A 27395-nucleotide genomic window follows, 5' to 3' on the forward strand; every position below is an offset into this window, starting at 1 on the left:
ATAATAGAGAGGACTCCTAAGCATGTGCACATAATAGAGAGGACTCCTAAGCATGTACACATAATAGAGAGGACTTCTAAACATGTACACATAATAGAGAGGACTCCTAAGCATGTGCACATAATAGAGAGGACTCCTAAGCATGTGCACATAATAGAGAGGACTCCTAAGCATGTGCACATAATAGAGAGGACTCCTAAGCATGTACACATAATAGAGAGGACTTCTAAACATGTACACGTAATAGAGAGGACTCCTAAGCATGTGCACATAATAGAGAGGACTCCTAAGCATGTGCACATAATAGAGAGGACTCCTAAGCATGTGCACATAATAGAGAGGACTCCTAAGCATGTGCACATAATAGAGAGGACTCCTATGCATGAGCACATAATAGAGAGGACTCCTAAGCATGTGCACATAATAGAGATGACTCCTAAGCATGTGCACATAATAGAGAGGACTTCTAAGCATGTGCACATAATAGAGAGGACTTCTAAGCATGTGCACATAACAGAGAGGACTCCTAAGCATGTGCACATAATATAGAGGACTCCTAAGCATGTGCACGTAATGGAGAGGACTCCTAAGCATGTGCACGTAATAGAGAGAACTCCTAAGCACGTGCACATAATAGAGAGGACTCCTAAGCATGTGCACATAATAGAGAGGACTCCTAAGCATGTGCACATAATAGAGAGGACTCCTAAGCATGTGCACATAATAGAGAGGACTCATAAGCATGTGCACATAATAGAGAGGACTCCTAAGCATGTACACATAATAGAGAGGACTTCTAAACATGTACACATAATAGAGAGGACTCCTAAGCATGTGCACATAATAGAGATGACTCCTAAGCATGTGCACATAATAGAGAGGACTCCTATGCATGAGCACATAATATAGAGGACTCCTAAGCATGTGCACATAATAGAGAGGACTCCTATGCATGAGCACATAATATAGAGGACTCCTAAGCATGTGCACATAATAGAGAGGACTCCTAAGCACGTGCACATAATAGAGAGGACTCCTAAGCATGTGCACATAATAGAGAGGACTCCTAAGCATGTGCACATCATAGAGAGGACTCCTAAGCATGTGCACATAATAGAGAGGACTCCTAAGCATGTGCACGTAATAGAGAGGACTCCTAAGCATGTGCACATAATAGAGAGGACTCCTAAGCATGTGCACATCATAGAGAGGACTCCTAAGCATGTGCACATCATAGAGAGGACTCCTAAGCATGTGCACATAATAGAGAGGACTCCTAAGCATGTGCACAGAGGACTCCTAAGCATGTGCACATAATAGAGAGGACTCCTAAGCATGTGCACATAATAGAGAGAACTCCTACGCATGAGCACGTAATAGAGAGGACTCCTAAGCATGTGCACATAATAGAGAGGACTCCTAAGCATGTGCACATAATAGAGAGAACTCCTATGCATGAGCACATAATAGAGAGGACTCCTAAGCACATGCACATAATAGAGAGGATCCTTTAGGGTCCTAAAGTCAGAAGCATCAGGAAGGAGTCTGAAAAGCCAACCGCTGAGATCTTCTACAGTGTGACTGTCTGCAGCCTCTGACACACCTGTGACAGAGGCCTATTAAAGGCCATCTTGGTGATTCTATGAAATCCAGACCATTTTTGAGCTTCATATGAGATTAGCAATTTTACTGCATACTGCAATACTTGTTGATAACACATTTGAGTACCCTATGGAGTGCTAAAAGTAAGGTAGAAATTAAAGAAACGCTGCCATGTATATTTTTTAATGATATGTGTGTATATATTTCTTATCATTTCAATAAGTGGAAAGCTGCACTAGTCAATGTAGGGCATGTTCACACAGTGCTTTTTTGCAGTGTTTTTTTTCCACATGGAAAAAAGCAGAAAAATGCCGAAAGAATTGACAAGCTGCCTTTTAAAAAAAAATATGGATCAGAGCTAAAAAAAAAAATAAGGAGAATGGGTGTTTAAGAAATCTTATGTATTTTTCTGCTCCTGTAAAACACTTCATTTTATAAACATGCAAAAAAACACAGCAGAAACACTACTTGTGAACAAGTCTTTAGGCTATGTTCCCACAATGAGTTTTGGATGAGTTTTTTACCTGTGCATTTTCGAAAAAAGGCAAATGACCAATTTTAATTAATGGGTGCAGAAAATCTGCAACATCAAAAAAGCAGCAAAAGCTCCTGGTGGGAACAGTGCCTTAATCTACTCTCACTAGAGACAGCTTTCTGCACACAACTACACAACTACAGGTTGCAATGAATTACAAGTGATGTAACGACGAATTTCTATAAGTAATAATGTCTGTTTCTTTTCTGTTGTCTGTCTGTTGTGTCTGCTGTAGACTCTTTTTGGAAAGATATCACCCAGATGACAACTGAAAGACAGCAAACGTTGGAAGAGTCTTCGAATGACCTGACCTTGTTCCAGAATGCAGAGGCTCAGTTAAAACAATGGCTGATAGAGAAAGAACTCATGGCCAGTGTGCTTGGACCGCTGTCAATAGACCCTAATATGCTGAAAACACAAAAACAGCAGGTTCAGGTAAACCCAGCACTTATGTGTATCTGATCATTTTCTTTAAGTTCCATCTTTACACTTTTATTTTTTGGCAAGAACTTTGTACATATGCTTTTTGACACTTGGTGGTGCAGGGAGACAGGTTCTCTCTGCAGACAGGCTCAGTCTCAGGCATCCCTTTGATTATGAGGCAGTTGTGGACTTTCTGACCATAGTGAGCCCATTGTAGCTCTGGGCTCAGCAGAGGAGTTGTTGAGATAAAGGAGACACCTGACATTGTGCATGACTTTCCTACTATTCTTTAGGAATGTTATGATTTTGTCTGAACTACAAAGACCTTACAGGACTATGGAATGACTACCACTAATGTACCCAATCTGTCCTTATCATCCTATCCCAGAAACCAGCTCAAGCACAAGGTTACAGGGGACCTTCTGCTGTTTTTTTATTTTAAACTGCGCACCTCCTCCAGATGGTGCTACTCCATTGATTCTGGAACAGTTTTTCTCCTGTGAATCTTGGTTCCAAAGTTATGCCCCTAGGTAATAACAGTGCACATTTTTCTTCAACAAACTGTGTAGATACCCTAGAACTTCTCTGTGGGCACTTTTTCTCCTCTATGACACTGGCCAATTAAAACAAGGCTGTGCCACAGAGATGTTTTGTAGTACGTGCCCAGTTGGTTGAAGGAAAACTTGCCCTTTTCTTACCTAGGGGAATAACTTTGTATCAGAGGGGCCCAGAACAATAAGAAAAACTGTTCCAGAATCAATAGAGCAGCAACAATTGAAGGAGGTACTCAGTTTCAATTAAAAAAAAATCCAGTGAAAAGTCCTCTTTAAAGGGAACATGTCATCCCCAAAATCGAAGGTGAGCCCATCGGCATCAGAGGCTTATCTACAGCATTCTGTAATTCTGTAGATAAGCCCCCGATGTAACCTGAAAGATGAGAAAAAGAGGTTATATTATACTCACCTGGGCGGGCGGTCCGATCCGATGGGCGTCGCGGTCCGGTCCCGGACCTCCCATCTTCATAGGATGATGTCCTTTTCTTTCTTCACATTGCGGCTCCAGCGCAGGCGTACTTTGTCTGCCCTGTTGAGGGCAGAGCAAAGTACTGCAGTGCGCAGGCGCCGGGCCTCTCTGACCTTTCCCGGCGCCTGCGCACTGCAGTACTTTGCTCTGACCTCAACAGGGCAGACAAAGTACGCCGGAGCCACGGCAGGAAGACAAGAAGAGGACGTCATCGTAAGAAGATGGGAGGCCCCGGACCGCCCACCGCAGCGGGACTGCCCCTGGGTGAGTATATTCCAACCTCTTTTTCTCATCTTTCAGGATACACCGGGGGCTTATCTACAGCATTACAGAATGCTGTAGATAAGCCCCTGATGCCGGTGGGCTTAGCTCACCTTTGATTTTGGGGGTGACAGGTTCCCTTTAAGGGAAACTTGAATTCTTTATTAGAACATTCTCTAGTCTTCCTTACTAACAATGATATACTACAAGTCAGGCAATATTCAGGCTATTTCAGTGTACAGTAGGTATGTGACATGGCTGGATCTCTGCACTCCTGTGTAAATTTCATTTACTGTAATATTTTAGGCCTAACATCATTCTGGACTACAGTCGTGTAAAGAAGATTGTGGCCATCTATCCCAACCTACGTGATGAACATTTTTTTTTCATTTATGGCGATATATAGATTTTTTATATCATTTTTATTTTAATGCTTCTAATTACAATTCCATTTTTAACATATATTCTAACCCTGATTTTCACTGATAAAACATGTACCCAATATATATCCTATGGTGCTGCTCACGTTTCGAAACGTCAGTTTTTGATTCTAGTCATATATTAAACTGTGTGCCATTCTAGTGCTACAGTATCTATACTGTACTGGTTATTGAGTAGGAGAAGCTTGGATTTTTACTTTTTTTTGTGTAAACTTTCTTACACACAGATGGTAAAAATGGACACAGGGTCCAAGTATAGGTGACAGTAGAATAAAAAATCAATCTCTGTATGAGGTTTTTTTGTAGAGACAAAGTCTGATTTTAATCATTTGAAGGAATAAGTACTTTGTATGAATCATTATATATCTGACTGAGCCACAATGAAAAAAAAAATCAAACTTTGAGAAAAAGTCAGATGCTGAAAATAAAAAGGTATCGTTAGTAACAACGTGCAGCATGTCTTGAAACAGACGGATAACATCCACTAGTCAAAATCAGAACAGATCTAAAGGTCCAATCTGCTTAGATACAGTATGTACTACTGTTTGACAGTACACTAAGGGTATGTGCCCACGTTGCAGAATAGAAGCAGATTTTTCTGCTTCAAATCCGCACTCCCTTGCCAATGAAAAATGCTTGCAGGTTTTGATGCGTTTTTTGTTGCGTTTTTCATGTATTTTTTCCAAGCGTTTTCCTATTCAACTCTATGGCAGCGGAATCTCAGCGTTTCCGCAAAATTAATGAACATTCTGCGTATTTTTCGGCGATGCGATTCCGCTGCGGAAAAATACGCAGCATGGGCACAGCAATTGCGGAATGCAATTAAAATTAATGGGATGCGTTTTGTGAGCGTTTTTTAAGCGTTTCCGTAGCGGAAAAACGCTTCGGAACCACTTAAAAAATGCAACTTGGGCAAACAGCCTTAGTGTGAGGAGTAATCGTCACCTTGTATTTCTAGTAGCAAGTATACCTGGGAACAGCTGTATGGAACTGTTAGGCCGGGGTCAGACCTAATGTATAAAAATACGGTCCATTTTTTACGGCCGAGATACGCAGAAAAGTTCCTGAACAGTGATCCGTATTCATTGCGAGGATGCGATTTTTTTCTCCAAAAAGTATCCGTATAGCATCCGTACAGCGAGATTTTCTCGCCGGCTTGCAAAATGGGCATAGAATGGATCCATGGGCTCAAATATTAGTGCAAACATATATACAGTCTCTCTCTATATATATATAGAGAGAGAGACTGTATATATATATATACATATATATATATATATATATATCAGTGAGACACATATATGCTAGCTGTTTCCAGCCAGCTAACGCTCGGCACGCTCATTGATATCTAATTAACGCTGCTGATGATGCCATTAAATGTACGTTTGCCTTGGCTGAAGTGGTTGAATTGCTGCGTGTGGTAATGTGGGGAGGCGGAGCCTTGCAGTGGCGTATCCAGGGGGGGGCAGCCGGGGCATGTGCCCCGGGTGCAGCTGATGGGGGCGCCAGCGGGGCCGCCTGATGTGATGCTGCACATTGCAGCTGTCAAAGCCAGCCCAGGCTCCTCATCGGCGGCATTCTGCCGCCCCCACACACAGACCAGTAATAATAATAATAATAATCTTTATTTTTATATAGCGCTAACATATTCTGCAGCGCTTTACAGTTTGCACACATTATCATCACTGTCCCCGATGGGGCTCACAATCTAAATTCCCTATCAGTATGTCTTTGGAATGTGGGAGGAAACCGGATTGCCCGGAGGAAACCCACGCAAACACGGAGAGAACATACAAACTCTTTGCAGATGTTGTCCTTGGTGGGGTTCGAACCCAGGACTCCAGCGCTGCAAGGCAGCAGTGCTAACCACTGCGCCACCATGCTGCCCTCAACCAGTGAGATAATCCCCTCCCCTGCTGCCTGCGCTAGTAGTAGTACCCGCCGGTTGCTTCCGGTTTGCTTGCTTGCGAGGAGTCCCTTCCCTTGCCTCTGTGCCTGGCCTGTGTCCCTGAGTCAACAGCTGAGAGGCGCAACCACCGCTGGCACTTCCGCATCAGGGAAGCGCTAGCAGCGGCTGACGTCACACTGAGCGTGGCTGCGTGTGACACTGTGACAGGCTGCCGCCGGCGCTGCTGCTTCCTTCGTCGTTGCGCCTCAGTGCCGGACGGACATGTCTAGTCACTCACAGACAGGAGACGTGCGGGTGCGTTGTCAGGTGACGGACTCGTCGGTGCCGGTGGTAAGTGCTCCAGACCGCGGCTGCAGGGACCGGGTGGAGCTGAAGTTAGTTGAAGACACCGACCGAGACGTAGTCACCTTAGAGCCTGCCTGCTGCTGCATCATGCATGATGCATGATAGGGGGAGGGGAGGGACGGGGAGCAGCGGCCAGCCAGGGCAGGGGCAACAACAACAATGCAAAATGAAATGGTATGTGTGTCAGACTCACTGTTGTGAGAATGTGAGTCTGACCGCTGTGAAGATTGAAGCAAAGGCAAAGCCTTAGCAAGGGGGGCAGGCAGCTCAGCTGCTGGATCATGAAAGACTGGTCTGAAGGAACATCATGATATGGGGGGGAATGGATGCGGATGGGTTTCAGAAATCAGGACATTAAGGGTGCCCCATATTATCCAGATTTGTGCCCCCATATGTCCAGATTTGTGCCCCCATACTGTCCAGATCTGTGCCCCCATACTGTCCAGATCTGTGCCCCCATACTGTCCAGATTTGTGCCCCATACTATCCAGATTTGTGCCCCCATATGTCCAGATTTGTGCCCCCATATGTCCAGATCTGTGCCCCCATATGTCCAGATCTTTGCCCCCATATGTCCAGATCTGTGCCCCCATATGTTCAGATCTGTGCCCCTATATGTCCAGATCTGTGCCCCCATATGTCCAGATCTGTGCCCCCATACTGTCCAGATTTGTGACCCCCATACTGTCCAGATTTGTGCCCCCCATACTGTCCAGATTTGTGCCCCCCATACTGTCCAGATCTGTGCCCCCATATGTCCAGATCTGTGCCCCCATATGTCAAGATCTGTGCCCCCATACAGTTAATGTTCAAATGTGGGAGGGGGGGCGCCGAACTGATCCTTTGCCCCGGGTGCAGGAAAGGCTAGATACACCTCTGGAGCCTTGTGTGGTAATGTGGGGGACGAAGCCTCGTGTGGTAATGTGTGAGGACGGAGCCTCGTGTGGTAATGTGTGTGGACGGAGCCTCGTTTGGTAATGTGTGTGGACGGAGCCTCGTTTGGTAATGTGTGTGGACGGAGCCTCGTGTGGTAATGTGTGGGGACGGAGCATTGTGTGGTAATGTGTTAGGACGGAGCATTGTGTGGTAATGTGTGTGGACGGAGCCTCGTGTTGTAATGTGTGAGGATGGAGCCTCGTGTGGTAATGTGTGAGGACGGAGCCTCGTGTGGTAATGTGTGTGGACGGAGCCTCGTGTGGTAATGTGTGTGGACGGAGCCTCGTGTGGTAATGTGTGTGGACGGAGCCTCGTGTGGTAATGTGTGTGGACGGAGCCTCGTGTGGTAATGTGTGGGGACGGAGCATTGTGTGGTAATGTGTTAGGACGGAGCCTCGTGTGGTAATGTGTGTGGACGGAGCCTCGTGTGGTAATGTGTGTGGACGGAGCCTCGTGTGGTAATGTGTGAGGATGGAGCCTCGTGTGGTAATGTGTGAGGACGGAGCCTCGTGTGGTAATGTGTGTGGACGGAGCCTCGTGTGGTAATGTGTGTGGACGGAGCCTCGTGTGGTAATGTGTGTGGACGGAGCCTCGTGTGGTAATGTGTGGGGACGGAGCATTGTGTGGTAATGTGTTAGGAAGGAGCATTGTGTGGTAATGTGTGTGGACGGAGCCTCGTGTTGTAATGTGTGAGGATGGAGCCTCGTGTGGTAATGTGTGAGGACGGAGCCTCGTGTGGTAATGTGTGTGGACGGAGCCTCGTGTGGTAATGTGTGTGGACGGAGCCTCGTGTGGTAATGTGTGTGGACGGAGCCTTGTGTGGTAGTGTGTGAGGACAGAGCATTGTGCGGTAATGTGTTAGGACGGAGCATTGTGTGGTAATGTGTGTGGACAGAGCCTCGTGTGGTAATGTGTGGGGATGGAGCCTCGTGTCGTAATGTGTGGGGACGGAGCCTCGTGAGGTAATTTGTGGGGACGGAGCCTCTTGTGGTAATGTGTGTGGACGGAGCATCGTGTGGTAATGTGTGAGGACGGAGCATCACGTGGTAATGTATGGAGAGGGAGCCTCGTGTGGTAATGTGTGGGGACGGAGCCTCGTGTGGTAATGTGTGAGGATGAAGCCTTGTGTGGTAATGTGTGTGGACGGGATTATGTGTGGTAATGGGGTGGGGGCGAGATTATGTGTGGTGATGTGGTAGGGGGCGGAGTTACTGTGCAGGGGGCGGGATTAGCGAGTAATCACGATGCCTCTTATATATATAGATGTATATATTTAATACAGAGCTAGATAGCAAATAAGCCGGTAATTTAATTGCCAGCTTTTGCTAACTCCTTACCAAATCCGACAGGATATGAGACATGGTTTTCTTATAGTAAACCATTTCATATCCGTTACATTTTTACATATTCCTCACTAATAATGTTAGTAGTTTGTGTGTGAAAAATTTGGGAGCTCTAGGTTTTAAAATAAAGGGTTAAATCACGGAAAAAACTGATGTGGGCTCCCGTGCAATTTTCTCCGCCAGAGTGGGAAAGCCAGTGACTGAGGGCAGATATTAATAGCCTAGAGAAGGACCATGGTTATTGCTCCCCAGCCACCCCAGAAAAGGCACATCTGTAAGATGCGCCTATTCTGGCACTTAGCCACTCTCTTCCCACTTCCGAGTAGCGGTGGGATATGGGGTAATAAGGGGTTAATGTCACCTTGCTAATGTAAGGTGACATTAAGCCTGGTTAGTAATTGAGAGATGTCAATAAGACACCTATCCTTTATTAATCCAATAGTAGTAAAGGGTTAAGAATACACACATTACATTATGAATAAAGTATTTTAATGAAATAAATATAAGCACATGGGGTTTTAATATCTTTATTGTATGCTCAATCCACGTGATGACCCTTGTTCTTCTGAAAAAAAAAAAGGAAAATAAAAAAGCAACAATATCCCATACCTGTCCGCCGTACAGTCATGTCCCACGCTGTAAATCCATCTGAAGGGGTTAAATACATTTACAACCAGGAGCCTGCTAATGCAGCCGTTCATGGATGCAAAAGACTGGGGAATGAATGGAATGCAGGGAAGCTTCGGTGACTTGCGGTGCTTCGCCCCCTGGTGGCATAACTCATGAACAGTAGCGCTGGAATTTTTCAGAATATTTTCTCACGCTACAGATCATATGAGTTTATGCCACCAGGGGGCGCAGCTTCTATGATGGCACCGCAAGTGAGCGAAGCTACGTTACCTGCATTCCATTCATGTGGAAATGCACTAAATATGCATATGCATTTTTTTTATCTGCAGATTCCCTCGTCTCATTAAAGTCTATGTGGAAAATCCGCAAATAAAATGCATATTTAAAGCAAGCGAAATTGACTTGTTGCGGATTTATAAAAGATGCATCACAGGTCAATATATGCTGCCTAAGAAAAAGCACAGTTGGGGTGAGGGATGAGGGTCTGTCATACTGTGTGGGTGCAATCATACTGAATGATTGCTCTGGGGCCATGATATTGACTGGTGAGGTGGTATTCTTTGGGTGGTGGGGCATTATTGAGAGCATCAGATTTTAAAACGACTATGAAAGGTTTTTTCGTGGGTGAGAACACAAATGGGACATAATTTATGTGTATATGCGCAATGCATGAATCTGTCTCCCTGTTTCTAAAAGTTGGGCTATATGATTTTGACACATTCACAGAGAAAAAATATATCTATGGGGACATCTATCTTTAACAAATTCACAGAAACAAAAAATCCCCAGTGTAAACTAGATAAAAATACCTTTATTAGTTAGTTTTAAAACCTATCAAAAACAATAATAATAATAAGTGCACTTAACGTAAACCGTCACCATGACAACAACATATAATAGAAAAGACCAGGGTGATGCCTAGCCCTATACTGCACTACCTGCACCCTACCTACCAGCGGAGGTTGGCACCCTATAATCCTGCACAGTTGGCGCCCCCGCTCACCGTCGACTCTCCCTCCTACCCCTATTGGGCCCTAATAGGATGGGATGGAAACACATAAACAATCATACAGAAATGATATAGTAAATATGATAGAATATGATAGAAAGGGGGAGTCTATATTACTACCTGCTCTACCCCTACCTGTCAGCGGAGGTTGGCACCCTATTATAGTACGACAGTGGCGCCCCCGCTCAACGACGACTGTCCACTAGCCTGTCCCTTATTGGATGTTTAGGGAAATAGGATATTATATTTGTAATAAAGTGCTGTAGTGCTTGTAAACCATGTCTAAACACTCCCAAGGGTTAAACATACATGTATGGATCCTCTTAATGTAACACACATTCATACACCAGGTACTCCAAACAAAATGTAGTCTGATATACGAAAGATATAAATATCTGGTCTAATGCTCATCCAGATCAGCCTGATGCACTGATTGGACACCAAAATACATAATCCAAGACCACTGAGCATAATACCCAGTCAAACCCCAAGAAAAAGGCCACAGTCAATCAGTACCTTTGTTATTGGGAATCCATACAAAAAACCATTTGGTATTTTAATAGTATATCTATAAACGCAATATATTTGCAAAAGCCTCCCTTGTAAACTCGACGCGTTTCCTCTCACTGTTACATGAGGTTCATCAGGAGCAATACATGATAATAAGGGGTTACTTAGCTTATGTCAAATGTCAAACCCAAACCGATACATGGTACAGCATCCCAGGGCAAGTCCCCTCTCGATATGGTGCCTCCACGCGTCGAGTTTACAAGGGAGGCTTTTGCAAATATATTGCGTTTATAGATATACTATTAAAATACCAAATGGTTTTTTGTATGGATTCCCAATAACAAAGGTACTGATTGACTGTGGCCTTTTTCTTGGGGTTTGACTGGGTATTATGCTCAGTGGTCTTGGATTATGTATTTTGGTGTCCAATCAGTGCATCAGGCTGATCTGGATGAGCATTAGACCAGATATTTATATCTTTCGTATATCAGACTACATTTTGTTTGGAGTACCTGGTGTATGAATGTGTGTTACATTAAGAGGATCCATACATGTATGTTTAACCCTTGGGAGTGTTTAGACATGGTTTACAAGCACTACAGCACTTTATTACAAATATAATATCCTATTTCCCTAAACATCCAATAAGGGACAGGCTAGTGGACAGTTGTCGTTGAGCGGGGGCGCCACTGTCGTACTATAATAGGGTGCCAACCTCCGCTGACAGGTAGGGGTAGAGCAGGTAGTAATATAGACTCCCCCTTTCTTTCTATCATATTTACTATATCATTTCTGTATGATTGTTTATGTGTTTCCATCCCATCCTATTAGGGCCCAATAGGGGTAGGAGGGAGAGTCGACGGTGAGCGGGGGCGCCAACTGTGCAGGATTATAGGGTGCCAACCTCCGCTGGTAGGTAGGGTGCAGGTAGTGCAGTATAGGGCTAGGCATCACCCTGGTCTTTTCTATTATATGTTGTTGTCATGGTGACGGTTTACGTTAAGTGCACTTATTATTATTATTGTTTTTGATAGGTTTTAAAACTAACTAATAAAGGTATTTTTATCTAGTTTACACTGGGGATTTTTTGTTGCTATATGATTTTGCCTACTCCACCAATTTTATTTTATTTCTTGGAAGGGCAAGGGGGCAACTAAAACTTTTCCTATGGGGCCTAATGAATTTTATTTATGCCGCTGGTGTAAATATGCAAACTGTCTCTTCATAGATCCAATGGGTAACTTTTCTCCTTGCTGAGACTGACACGTCAAGCCTGACATGCCAAGGCGAGGAGACTTTTAAGCTGCAATGTTCCTCTGGGAATTATGCAAATTGTCTCTTCAGAGAGGAAGAGGACTAGAACTCTAGTGCCACTTATAGGAAGTAGCAATCCTTAAAGTCAATATCGACTCTCTAATGAGCCTTGTCACATGACTTAGGATAAAAACGAAAACCAAAATCTCAATTTGCAGACAATGTGTTTTGGGCTACTGCCCCTCGTCAGTGCAAAGTGTGAGATCTGACTTGGCTGAGTGAGAGGCGTCTGACAATGACTTGTGGAAAGGGACATGTCAAGCCTGGTGTAAATATGAACTTGTCTACATTGTAATGTGTTCAACATTTGTCTTCTTTTGATAAAAATACCACTCAGTTTATTAAGTTTCAGTTTACACACAGGTAGCTCATACAACATTTTTCTATTTTTTGTATTAAGATGTGAAAATATTCTTACATAGCCTGGCTTCTAATGCAATAGTTGTATGCAGGGCAGTTGTAGATAAGAAATGAAGTAATTTGACATCATTGTTGGGGAGCTATGCCACAGATTAACTTCATTATTTCCACCATAAGTAATTCTCATAGCTTGTTTCCTGTGGATGATTCATCTCTGATTCATATTTGTTTCATTATATTCAATGTCTCTTTGTATTAGGTGTAAACCATTTCAATTGAGGTTTCAGTCATTCCTTTGCATACACCAGTCCTTGTTTTGCTCACCCTGCCACTAAGTGACTGTCATGTCCCAGATATTTGTTCTCTGCCCCCCAGATGTTCCCAGACTAGAAAGGAGTACATGTGTTTTCCATGAGATCACCACCTGCGATTTCATGCTGCTTGTGATCTTGTCCATTGAAGAATATCTAGCACCCAATAAGTCTTCATTTTACTGCTATTGTTTTTTTCCCTATGTGCTGTGACTCACAAGACCAATTTACCGTATTTTCTTTCTATAGCAGGCTTACATATGCGTACAGTACATAAAACCTACAAGAGGCAAAATGAGCAAAAACCCTTCTGTCACTAAATAAGGAAAAAGCAAAAGTGCATCTAAATAACACAGGGTTCTTAGTAATACTGTTTTTGATCAAAAATAGCATAAAAGTCATCCACTTTTGACAAGATGACCCTGATCGGGACAGTCCTACTCTGTCTAATATTAAAAACCTTACCATGTGTCAGAGTTGACCTCAGTGTGTGAATAAGGGCAGCCAAAAGGACCGGGTCCCATCCTGTGGATACCAGTCTGGGGAAGCCTTTAATTGTAATTTCCAGCTCAGGAGAGGGAGGCCACACCCCGGATTGCACAGAATGAAAAAATACAAAGAACACGCTATCTAATATTAAAAACCTCTTTCTCCTGAGCTGGAAATTACATTTAAAGGCTTCCCCAGACTGGTATCCACAGGATGGGACCCAGCCCTTTTGTCTGCCCTTATTCACACACTGAGGTCAACTCTGACACATGGTGAGGTTTTTAATATTAGACAGCGTAGGACCTTGCCGATCAGTGTCACATTGTGAATGGTGGGATGACTTTTATGCTATTTTTGATCAAAAACAGTGTTATTGAGAACCCTGTATTATTTAAATGAACTTTTGCTTTTTACTTATTTAGCTACAGTAGGGTTTTTGCTCATTTTGTTTCTTGTAGGTTTTGTATGCTTTATGGCCAATGTGAACATGCGTGTATGTGCTGCATGTATACCAACTTACACCAAGCTCCATTTTTGTGTTTTTTTTTAATATTTGTACAGTATATCAGCATTGATACAAATATGTATCTGGAGCTGATGGTCAGGGCTATAAATATCTGATCTTTTACACTTCTCACTGTGTTGGAGCTTGGCATAAATTGGTATGCTAAAGCAAAAATAGGTATAATAAAACAAAAAGGCCAATGGGGCAGATTTATCCATACTGTATAATTGTTAGAAAATTAGACTAAACAGTCTTAAAATGCATCACATCTACCATAGTGGTCCTAGCTGTTTGATAAATGTATCTGATTTTAGCACTGTCTAGTCTTAAGTTTACACCACATATTAGTTGTCTTACTTTGTGCCAGAACTTTGCGGCAACATTTTGTTGCATTATTTAGCACATGATGTTGCATACTAGGACATGCCTCTTTATAGTGAGTCCACACCCCTTCAAGCAATGGTACCCAATATTACTGGCAAGGTGCATAAAGGACGCGATTAATTACCATTCTTAGGATTGGTCATCTCTATCAGATGTGTTGGGGTCCCTCACCTAGCACCCCACATTATTATCTCCAGTGGTGGCTAAATGTAAACATTGAGCAGAGCTACACTGCTCCATTCATCGTGTAGCAGCCGCTGCCGAGTTCTGCAGAACAGCTCCAATTGAAGTGCACACAATAATGAATAATTGCTCATTGTTTAGATTCAGTCGGCATTGCTAATAACAGCTGATCGGGGTGTGCCACATGTCGTACCCCCCACAGATGACTTATACTTAGGAAATGTCATCAATATTATATGACAACCCCTTTACATGAATACGAGTGTCTGCTTCTGTTCCATGCAGTGTGTGATTATGGTATTTCTCATTGATCTTCTTACTTCAGATTCTTCTAAAAGAGTTTGATGCTCGAAAACAACAATATGAGCAGCTTACCAGTGCTGGACAGAGAATCCTTAGCCGACCTGGAGACCTCCCTGCCTGCGATGAGGCTGTAAAGAAGCAGATAGCAGATGTGGCGTGTAAATGGGAAAGTCTGACTGGACAATTGAATGACAGATGTGACCGAATTGACCAAGCTATTGTGAAAAGCATTGATTACCAAAACCATCTGAACAGTCTTTCTGAGAAACTAAGTGCCTTGAATAACAAACTGGCCAGCAGTATGACAATAAGCTCGGACCCCAGTGCTGTAAAACTGAAGCTAGAGACTGCACGGCAGGTCCAGGAAGAAATAAAGCAAGAGATGGAGAACATAGAACGAGCGAGAGCCTTATGTGATGAGTTATCACGCTTAGTAGCTGAGGAATACTTAAAAGTGGAGTTGAATAGGCAGATGGACAACATTGTTAAGCCCCTCATGGATTTGAAAGAAAAAACAGGTATGTATGCAGCCCACCATTATTCTGATGTCATTGTAATGAAGAAACTCCAAGAACAGTGAAAATTAAGTGCCTTAACTTGGCCCATAGTAAGACATAATAACAGTCTAGGCAATAACACAAGAACAGTCTATAATATCACGAGCCAATTTCCGACAACACTCCTTCTGATTTATACATTAAGTTCTGCATCTTACAAGTTATAGTAATATAACGTAACATTCCTTTTTTGTTCTGTCATTATTCAACTCTATATGTACAAGAATGTCTCAAAAATCATATCCTATCCTAGCATTAGTTATTACTTATTTTAAGAGCACCATTGATTCCAAGGTGCTGTACATGAGAAGGGATTACATACAAATTACAGATATAAATTTCATTGAACCAACTAAAAATGGCAGACTAGTACAGTGGGGAGAGGACCCTGCCCTTGTGGGATCACATTCTATAGGGGTTATGTTACCTTGAACCACTGGCGGAAAAAGGCACAATAGGGCCCCTGTGCAATAACAATATATGGGCACTTTGCAGCCCAAGAGCTCCTAAAAATGCAATTTGCACCTGCTTTGGAGGTAGAAATGGCCTCCTTACCTCTTGGGACCCCGGTGTGGACACACAGGTTGCACCAATGATATTTCCTCCCCTGCCTTTAACTCATAATATTCCATGGTACTATAACTACTTTTGGACTACCCATAGACTATAAATTACTCTGCACTGATATAATAACACGTCAATGCAGAGTAAGCATCTTGCACAAGATCAGGCAGCGATAGGGGCTGGGAGCAATCTGTCAGACACAGCCAAATTCCCTACTGAGTCTGAACCAGCGCTTGTGTTTACAGATTAGGAACTGCCGACAGTGCTTCCTCCTCCTTACCTTGTCAGCTTTCCTAAGCAGCCAAGAGGCTGAATTTCCCCTGTAGCTGGGCGAATATACTAGCCTAAGTTGCAGGGGAAATCATCTATAAAAAAAATGCATTATTATGTTAAAATACTCACCCCAGAGATTTTTAAGACATTATGAAGGGGGGGGGGTAGAGCTGGTCGTGAGGCGGTTCAGCAGACTAAGGTCACTGCAGGCTGTAGGCTTGTCGGAAGAGGTGGGTCTTCAGGTACTTTTTGAAGGTTTCCATGGTAGGCGAGAGTCTGATGTATTGGGGTAGAGAAAAAAGATATCATGAAAAAAGAGGCAAAAATTATTCGATTATACAACTGAGAAAATAGTTTAGAGTGATTAAAGGCACATGTACAATAAAACTCGTAAATCTGCCTAGTCAGGAATGGGGAAAATGGCACACTCCTGGATAAGGAGAACTTTTAATTTTGATAATGAGAGAAAACACCTAAATTGATGGCTACATTTTGATATTTATCCTGACCTATATATTAGTGTACTAACCATTTATCTTTTCAGTACACTAATCATCTTTAAATAATATCCTGATTGATTAGAAGAGAGAATCCATGTAAACGAGAACAGAGTCCTATAAGCATTAAAGCCAATTTAATACTAGTGCAAAGATAAGGTTGGGGGTTCTGGCAACAATTCAAGTTTCCATTAAATGTAGGACAGATTGTCCGCTACAAGAAACAACTCTTTTACAATAATCAAATAAATCTTTTGTAATTTGTTTTTAGTGTTCTTTTTTATTATGTTTATGTACTGTGATGCTTCTTACTAACTGCTTCCTTTTATATTTTATAGCTTCGCATGTAGAACAATTACAATCTGCATTTGCCAGCTCTCAAAAATTTAATGAAATGTCAGATGATTTCCAGACCTGGGTAGAAAATAAGAAAAAAGAACAGAAGGAGGCGTCACCTATTTCTGCCAAACTTGATGTTCTGAAGTCCTTAATCACAGAGACAAAACAAATGCAGAGTGCTCTGAACAGCCATCATGATGTGTTTGGCAAGGTCATGGAAGAAGGTGAAAAACTCATGCAAAAAACAGAAGGCGAGGACAGGATCAGACTTCAGAGTCAGCTCTCCATGCTTAAGGGTGACTGGGAAGATGTTAATAAACAATTAACAGACCGGACAAACAGTCTAATGGATTGTCAGCAGAAGGCTGTAAAGTATAGAGACCTGGTAGATAATATTCTGCCTTGTGTAGAGGAATATCACAATAAAGTATGTGAACTCAAACCTTCAGTAGATGCTGTGGCTATAGAGAAATCAATTGCAGATGTGAAAGCTATACAGAAGAGTGTTGACAAACAGCTTGGCATGTTGGAGATGCTAAATAGCGCCACAGATAGTTTATTAGCCTCCTGTCAGGTGGATAAGGAAATAATCACAGATGAGCGCTCCATGCTAAATAACAAAATGGAATCCCTCATTGACAGCTTGCATACTAAAAGAGATTCTTTGGAGAACATGGCATTATGTCTTAAAGATTTTCAAGAATCTGTTAAAGATACCGAAAATCAACTTCTGGCGGCACAAGAGCACTTAGAAATACATGAGTCACTTGGCGCTCAAGCATGTAGCAACAAACATCTGACCATAATGCAGACCCAACAAAAAGCCCTCCAAGCTTTGAAACCACAAGTTGAACGTTCCAAAAGACTGGCACAAGAGTTGGTAGTAGAGGCCTCTGATGCAGAAGGAGTTTCAGATCTGCTTCTTCAGGCTGAGTCTCTTCAGCAGAAACATAAGGCAGTCTATGAGCAGATAGAAGAAAAATGCTCATTTTTAGAAACAAAGTTACAAGGAATTGGACACTTCCAAAATAGTATTCGAGAAATGTTTGCTCAGTTTGCAGAGTTGGATGATGAACTTGACAGCATGTCCCCAATTGGGAGGGATAAAGATATATTACAAGCTCAGAAGCAAGACATTACAACATTCCTCAAGAAACTTGGAGATCTCAAAACAGCTAATGACAATGCCAACAAGACATGTAAAATGATGTTGACCACAGAGACATCTCCCGATCTTATTGGTATTAAGAGGGATCTGGAAGCCCTAAATAAACAGTGTAAAAAACTCCTTGACCGAGCAAAATCCAGGGAAGAAATAATTGAGGACACTGTCACCCGAATAGAAGAGTTTTGTAGCACAATAAAGCAATTTATTGATCAGCTCGAAACTGTAGAGCAAAATGAAGAATCCCAGGGTGCGGTGGGCATGGAGACTGATGTTATTAATCATCAGCTAAATATTTTTACGGTAAGGACATGAGATTTTGTTGCATAGATTAATTAATAATGTTATTTCTATAGCGCCAACATATTCCGCAGCACTCCACATTTTAGACGGGACTTGTGCAGACAATAGACATTACAGCATAACAATAATCACATAAATCCACAGATGCCAATAGGAATAAGGGGCCTGCTCGCAAGCTTGCAATCTATGAGGAAACAGGGGGCATTCAAGGTGGATGGTAACAATTGATTTCATTGTCCTGACCAGCCATAATGTAATAAATCGGGTGTTCATGTAATGCTGCATGAACCGGTTACCAACCAGAATGTGTAAAAGTACAGACACAGAGGGCTATTAAATGCATAAAACGTGTGAGAACATGACACAGTGGTCCTGGTTATGAAGAAAAAATTTGAATGGGCAACACAGGGATAGTTAGATCAGTGTGTTGAGGTGGTAGACCAGTCTGAAGAAATGCATTTTTAGGATACACTTAAAGCTGTGGGGATTGGGGATTAATCAAATTATCCGGGGTAGTGCATTCCAAAGAATTGGCGCAGCACATGAAAAGTCTTGGAGACTCCAGTGGTAAATATGTTATGATTTGTTAATATTTGTTAGGTAGCCACTGATAGCTGCATACATCAATTATGATGGTATAGAGATTCATTCCCAAAGAGAAAACTTTATAAACATAAGAGGAACGGTCTTACCATGTCTCAGTATCCCCTTCAGCCTGAGCTCCCAATAGCTTCCAGTGCGAAACAATAGTGTTTAACCCCTTAAGCCCCGAGGGTGGTTTGCACGTTAATGACCGGGCCAATTATTACAATTCTGACCACTGTCCCTCTATTTGGTTATAACTCTGGAACCCTTCAACGGATCCTGATGATTCTGACATTGTTTTCTCGTGACATATTGTACTTCATGATAGTCGTAAAATTTCTTTGATATTACCTGCGTTTATTTGTAAAAAAAAAAATGGAAATTTGGCGAAAATTTTGAAAATTTCACAATTTTTCAACTTTGAATTTTTATGCCCTTAAATCACAGAGATATGTCACACAAAATACTTAATATGTAACATTTCCCACATGTCTACTTTACATCAGCACAATTTTGGAACCAACTTTTTTTTTAGTTAGGGAGTTATAAGGGTTAAAAGTTGACCAGCAATTTCTCATTTTTACAACACTATTTTTTATTTTAGGGACCACATCACATTTGAAGTCATTTTGAGGGGTCTATATGATAGAAAATAACCAAGTGTGACACCAGTCTAAAAACTGCACCCCTCAAGGTGCTCAAAACCACATTCAAGAAGTCTATTAACCCTTCAGGTGTTTCACAGGAATTTTTGGAATGTTTAAAATAAAATTAACATTTAATTTTTTTTCACACAAAATTTCCTTCAACTCCAATTTGTTTTATTTTACCAAGGGTAACAGGAGAAAATGGACCCCAAAAGTTGTTGTACAATTTGTCCTGAGTACCCTGATACCCCATATGTGGGGTAAACCACTGGCCGCATGGCAGAGCTCGGAAGGGAAGGAGCGCCATTTGACTTTTCAATGCAATATTGGCTGGAATTGAGATGGGACGCCATGTTGCATTTGGAGAGCCACCAATGTGCCTAAACATTGAAACCCCCCACAAGTGACACCAGTTTGGAAAGTAGACCCCCTAAGGAACTTATCTAGATGTGTGGTGAGCACTTTAACCCACCAAGTGCTTCACAGAAGTTTATAATGCAGAGCCGTAAAAATAAAAAATAATATTTTTTCACAAAAATGAACTTTTCGCCCCAATTTTTTATTTTCCCAAGGTTTCCATAAGAAATTGTACCCCAAACGTTGTTGTGCAATTTGTCTTGAGTACGTTAATACCCCATATGTGGGGGTAAGCCACTGTTTGGGTGCATGGCAAAGCTCGGGATGGAAGGAGCACCTTTTGATTTTTCAATGCAAAATTGGCTGGAATTGAGATGGGATGCCATGTTGCGTGGGGGAGCTCCTGATGTGCCTAAACATTGAAACCCCCACATTTTGGAAAATAGACCCCCTAAGGATCTTATCTAGATGTGTTGAGAGCTTTGAACCCCCAAGTGTTTCACTACAGTTTATAACGCAGAGCCGTGAAAATAAAAATAACTTTTTTTTCCCACAAAAATTATTTTTTAGCCCCTAGTTTTGTATTTTCCCTAGGGTAACAGGAGAAATTGGACCGCAAAAGTTGTTGTCCAATTTGTCCTGAGTACACTGATACCCCATATGTGGGGGGAACCACCGTTTGGGCGCATGGCAGAGCTCGGAAGGGATGGAGCGCCATTTTGAATGCAGACTTAGATGGAATGGTCTGCAGGCGTCACATTGCGTTTGCAGAGCCCCTGATGTACCTAAACAGTAGAAACCCCCCACAAGTGACCCCATATTGGAAACTAGACCCCCCAAGGAACTTATCTAGATGTGTTGTGAGAACTTTGCACCCCCAAGTATTTCACAACAGTTTATAACACAGAGCCGTGAAAATAAAAAACAATTTTTTTCCCACAAAAATGTTTTTTTTTAGCCCCCGAAATTTTTATTTTCCCAAGAGTAACAAGAGAAATTGGACCCCAGAAGCTGTTTTCCAATTTGTTCTGAGTACGCCGATACCCAATATGTTGGGGTAAACCCCTGTTTGGGCGCACGGGAGAGCTCGGAAGGGAAGGGCACTGTTTTACTTTTTCAACACAGAATTGGCTGGGTCCGTAAAAAAGCAGACTGCACATGGGCACTAGAAGCAATGTTATTTAATGGGGCCATACAGATTAGCCATTTCTTACACTGACCAAATCTGTGTGTGAATAAAAACGCAGCATGCTCTAGTTTATTCCGTTTGTTAGATGAGACTCGCCAATTCAAGTGCATGGGTGTGCAAAAAAATCGGATGATATGCGGACATGGTATAGCATCCAGTTGTTTACAAATACATGTATGTATTTACTGTACTGTACTGTAACATAGGAAACTGCAAATGGTGTTGTAAATGATTGATCGCTTCTGCTGTCAAAATGTACAAATGACAAGCGAGAAAAAAGTTATTTCACTTTTCTTGATGAAACAATAATTTTTTATACGGTTGTGTGAACCTGGCCTAATAGTGATCAATTATGCGTTATCTTGTAAAGGAAATTTCTTTTATCACATAATTGTTGCAAATGGATTTCTGCTGAATTGTCACTTTGCGTGCTATATATGCTTCTTGAAGATCATTTAAGGAATTAAGATTTTATTAAGATTTTTTACTTTAGTGTTCATCCAAAGCCAGTTAGAGTAAGTGACCCCTAAGAGTCTAATGGGTAACGTTTCTTCTTGTGTAGAGGGACATGCCAGGGTAAGGAGGCTTATAGGCTGTACAATTCCTTCTCTGGGAAATAAAATATGCAAATTATCTCTTTATCAAAGAAGAACTCCAATGTCACCTGAAAGTAGTAATCCTAAAAGTGAATATCGACCCTTTAACGAGTCTCACCACATGATAAAAGCCAAACGAGCATCTCAGTTTGCAGACAAGTGTTTCGGGGTGTTGCCCTTTGTCAGTGCAAAGTGTGATATCTGATTGGTCGGTATGGGAGGTTTCTCCCATGTTTCTCTTTCTTGTGGAGCCTGACATAGGATTAAAGCTAAACCTCTCTAACAGTCAAATCAGATCTCATACTTTGCACTGTGGAGTGGCAACAACCTGAAACATGTGCCTGGAAATTGAGATGGCACTAGAGTTCAAGTCCTTTTCCCTTTCTTTAGAGACAATTTGCATATTTAATTCGTTAGTGACACATGCCTCTCGTTAAATTTGGTGCATTTTTTGCGAATGCACCTTAATTTGCGGCAGGGTTTTTATCCTTAATTTTGGTAATGAGTGGTCCCACCCATTTTACTAACTTCTGCCCTTTTTTTTAGAAACGAGACATGAGCAGTCATCAGATTATTGAGCAATTATGTTGTTCTGTATAATTTCATATTTTTTTATGCGAGTAAACTGGATGGATAATAAATTCTCCCCCAGTATGTCTGTGTGACATCCATAGATTTTTTTTCTGGATTTTACAGATCTATAATGTCAGAGCTCATGTGTAATAGAAATTTGCAGCTTTTATAATTAGGCTTTTGTGCCTGTTTCCTCAAACTGTAGTAGTTAATGATCCTTTTACTGCATTCATCTTTATTTCTTAAATTGAGGCATCTGATCCAAAGTACATGGTTGTGGATGAGATCACAGTGCATTTGTGGTTCAGCCATACCAGGAGAAGTATAGTAAAAATAAGGCTTCTGGTATTTTAGTGATGAATCAGCATGACTTCTGGATTCATTTCAAAGCTGGGGGATTACAAATATTTATAGCAGAGTTTCACATCGAGATGTAAAGAAAGTATTATTTGTGGAGGGAAGAGATCAACTGAGCAAAGGTTATTCATTGTGAAAGAGAAAATATACTGTGTGATCCTAATATATAGTATGTGGTCAGTGTTATCAGTGTTTCTAAGCCTACGCTCAAATAAACTTCATGTAAATCCCCAGTGCTATGCTCCTATTAAACACACGGCTTAAAACCTGTGTGTGCCCCATCGGTTTATATGCCACAGTTCAGACTCTACACTCCACTGAAAAAGAAATTCAATATCTTTTTTGCTTTCTTTGTTTCTGAGTAAATATGACGGTTATACAATGAATTAATCAGAGCTGGAACACGTTATGCAATCATCTTTGTGATGACGTTTTCTTACAGTGGTTGTTCGATCCTGAGCTATAAGTCTGCAGTCACTCTATGTGACGGCAAACTTGTGAATCCTCGCATTGTGCGCACTGCACACTATAAGGACTCTCCAGTGGCTGCGCCGGGAGCTGGAGCGATTTGTATACTTCGGGCCAGACTAGACTATGTTCTGCCTTGCATAATACAGTTGCTTGGAACGAGACCGGATACAGCCTAGTTGGCATTTATGCAAATCGCATACTTGCGGTCACATGCCTGCCACTCCCGGCGACCGCATAGGATGATCCTCTCAGCGTGCAGGGAGCACAATGTTAGGATCCACAAGTCTACAGTCACAGAGTGACTGTAGACTTCTACAAGACCAGACAACCCCTTTAATGTTCTTGAAGGATAATTTGTGATATTGAAAAAGAAAACACAACCTCGAGTGTGCACAAAATACATTTTGGCTTTGTGAACGCGACATCTTTTTCAGGCAGATTCCGCAACGGTAACAACCTGAAAAAAGTCAGAAAACGATCCAAAGAATGAACATTTTCATTTCTGTGGCAAAAACAACTTGCTGTGCTTATGATCAATACTTATAAATAGAGGATACTGTAGGAGAGAAAAGCGCAAATCGGGTCTTATCCGATGGAAATCACAGTATAAATGAGTTTGCACTCACCTGATATTTCTTGGAATTATGGCATAAAAGGAACTCATCAGAGTTAGCAGCTGCCGCAGATCCACTGGTCAGACAATGACCAATTCAGAATTTTCAATTGGAGAGATTCTTGGATATTACCAGCGCTGCTGCATAAAGGATTGGAGAAACAATTGGTGGTTTATTCTCAAAGCGTTTCAAAGTCACTAGGACTTCTTCAGGAGATGATACAAGTCAAGAACTCTCCAATACGCCTGTACATTCCTTTATGCCGCAGCGCGGGTAATATCTATGAATCTCTCCAATTGAAAATTATGATCAATACTTGGAACATCTATTAAAGGGAACCTGTCACCCCGTTTTTGAAAGATGAGATATAAATAGTGTGAAATAGGGGCAGAGCTGGGCTTTACATTAGTGTCCTTTTGGTGCCTTTATTCCCCCGGGATGCTGCTGAAATACCTTTGTGAAGTGTCCGTTTTGTCCTGTCAGTCAAGTTGGTCAGGTCGAATGGGCGTTGTAAAATAGCGGTTCCTCCCCCACCTCATGCGATTCCCTGCGAAGTTTAGTTCCGCCGTTGGCGTTATGTTTAGCGCTTGCGCAGTGAATTTGCCTCCGGCAATCTGTGGGCAAAGCATAATTGACATCATTGCGCATGCGCGGGCCTTCACTTTAGCCGGGGTGCCCCGGAAGTTGTCATATCGGCAAAGTGTTATTCTGGATGCCGTATCTCATCCCACACTGCGAGCGTAAGGCAGGCGAGCGATCTTGGCACAAAACTTACGCTCGCAGTGTGGGATGAGATACGGCATCCAGAATAACACTTTGCCGATATGACAACTTCCGGGTCACCCCGGCTAAAGTGAAGGCCCGCGCATGCGCAATGATGTCAATTATGCTTTGCCCACAGATTGCCGGAGGCAAATTCACTGCGCAAGCGCTAAACATAACGCCAACGGCGGAACTAAACTTCGCAGGGAATCGCATGAGGTGGGGGAGGAACCGCTATTTTACAACGCCCATTCGACCTGACCAACTTGACTGACAGGACAAAACGGACACTTCACAAAGGTATTTCAGCAGCATCCCGGGGGAATAAAGGCACCAAAAGGACACTAATGTAAAGCCCAGCTCTGCCCCTATTTCACACTATTTATATCTCATCTTTCAAAAACGGGGTGACAGGTTCCCTTTAACCTCTCGAGTGATTGAAAGCAGCCAAGAGGTTATAAGAAGTAACATGTTCATTCTTCTAGAGTTTTCTGACAACCAGAAGATAACAGGATGTCTTTTGAAGCATTTCACCATCATTATTATTTTTATTATTATTTATTTATATAGCACCATTAATTCCATGGTGCTGTACATGAGAAGGGGTTACATCAAAATAAAATTATCACTTACAGTAAACAAAACTAACAATGACAGACTGGTACAGAGGGAAGAGGACCCTGCCCTTGCGGGCTTACATTCTACAGGATTATGGGGATTATTTTTGCTTAAACAAATGTCAGGTGTTTCTTCATTATTCAGTGAAGTGACTATAAACGAGCGGAAAGCAACAGTATAAAGATGTCATAAAAACCATGGCAAAACCCTACAAAGGATAAAATGTTTGAAATGCTCGAAATACAACACAAAAGCTGCTCCAGGGAAAGAAAAATGCCCGAATTTGCTGAAGCATCTTCTGCTTGAAAAACTTGCTGATTTTAATGCGAGCAGATGGGTTGTGAATATAGTAGCAATTGAGAGTCTTCTTGGTCCAACCCCTCATTATCTGTTTTTTTCTTTGATATATTTTACCCTATTAGATTTTATGTCCACTCTATAAATAAATCAGAGTAACAGAGATTGAAATAAGAGAAAAGAAGAAGAGCGAAAAAAATACATAATTAGTACAATTAGGATAATCTTCAATTATGACGTCTCCGAAGTCAAAACACAAGTTAGATGATTTGTGGTTCCCACCGAAAAGATGTTTATCCAGCAGCACAATTCATCTGTGCATGTTAGTTTGTATTGCTTACTGTTCACAAAGAAGAGCTCTTCCTGTAGTGTCTACACATTAGTAGCTGGAATTTGTCCAACTCCTGTCTTTCCTTTATGGAAAATATATTTAATTATGATCACTCTGTGTGCCAAAGTAACCAGACTATACTTATCATTAATTTTCACTAGTTGATGAATATTGTAGCCATAAGTCACTTGGAAATCTAACTATGGTTATGTGCAAACTGATTTTTTAGGAGATGTTGTAGCAGAATTTAAGCAGAAACTGAGCCAAAACTCTCCCAATCCTCCTCAAAAAGTTACCACACCTCAAAGACTTAAAATTCTGCTTAATTTCTGCTATGAAAACTCTAAAAAAAGACATTGTGTGAACAGAGCCTTTTAAAGGGCCACTGTCACCCCCCTGCAACCGTTATAAACTAAAAGAGCCACCTTGTGCAGCAGTAATGCCGCATTCTAACAAGGTGGCTCTTTTAGTTTTGTGTTCAGGTATTACTAAAATAAAGCAGTTTGAAACTTTGCAGAAATACCTGTCTTTGTCCACAGAGGCGGGTCTGAAGCCTCCTCTGTGAAGCGCCCAACTGCGGTCACTCATCTCTTCTGGGGCGATGGTCGCCGCCCCCTCCGCGCTGTTTTCTTTTCAAATCCGGCGCCGGCGCTGTGTAAATATTTGTGGAGCTGGCAGTGTGGCCACCCACCTCGGTAATCCCTGCCCCGCACTGTGTTATGCATTATGCACAGTGCGGGGCTGGGATTCCTGGGCTTGCGCACTGCGTGTGTCAGCCACTCACCCAGGTCCCCCCGCTGACACACGCAGTGCGCATGCCCAGGAATCCCAGCCCCGCACTGTGCATAATGCATAACACAGTGCGGGGCAGGGATTACCGAGGTGGGTGGCCGCACTGCCAGCACAGGCGCAGTCTGCAAGCCTGGCTGGGACGTCAGACCGCCAGAGCTTACTGCGCCTGCCCCACAAATATTTACACAGCGCCGGACTTGAAAAGAAAACAGCGCGGAGGGGGCGGTGACCATCGCCCCAGAAGAGATGAGTGACGGCAGTTGGGCGCTTCACAGAGGAGGCTTCAGACCCGCCTCCATGGACAAAGACAGGTATTTCTGCAAAGTTTCAAACTGCTTTATTTTAGTAATACCTGAACACAAAACTAAAAGAGCCACCTTGTTAGAATGCGGCATTACTGCTGCACAAGGTGGCTCTTTTAGTTTATAACGGCTGCAGGGGGGTGACATTGGCCCTTTAAGGTAAGTGCACAAGTCTTTTTCAGGTCAGTTTTCTTCGAAACCTGCCTGAGAACATTCAGAGAACTCTGAAAATAATGAAGCAGCCCAAAACACTCAACAGTTATTGGTCCTTTTTTTTTACATAGGTGCCACCTAGGAACACATATTTCTCCCATCTTTTTATGCAACTGTAAACACTTCGGTTGTAGAAGTTGACAGATTGGTCCAAAAGCTTTGGAAATAAAAATCTCAT

General features: G+C 42.2%; 1 protein-coding gene across 3 annotated transcripts in view; it reads left to right on the forward strand.

The window, feature by feature from the left end:
• Positions 1-27395, forward strand: part of DST (dystonin) — a 750022-nt gene that overhangs the window by 595238 nt on the left and 127389 nt on the right. For all 3 annotated transcript variants that reach the window (XM_069726743.1, XM_069726742.1, XM_069726744.1), the window contains 3 exons: positions 2373-2572; positions 14838-15333; positions 17045-18513. In XM_069726743.1, the coding sequence (XP_069582844.1) occupies positions 2373-2572; positions 14838-15333; positions 17045-18513 (2165 nt within the window). The remainder of the gene's footprint in view (positions 1-2372; positions 2573-14837; positions 15334-17044; positions 18514-27395) is intronic.

The sequence above is a fragment of the Ranitomeya imitator genome, chromosome 5 (genome assembly GCF_032444005.1).
Source record: "Ranitomeya imitator isolate aRanImi1 chromosome 5, aRanImi1.pri, whole genome shotgun sequence".
In the NCBI taxonomy this organism is placed as follows: domain Eukaryota; kingdom Metazoa; phylum Chordata; class Amphibia; order Anura; family Dendrobatidae; genus Ranitomeya; species Ranitomeya imitator.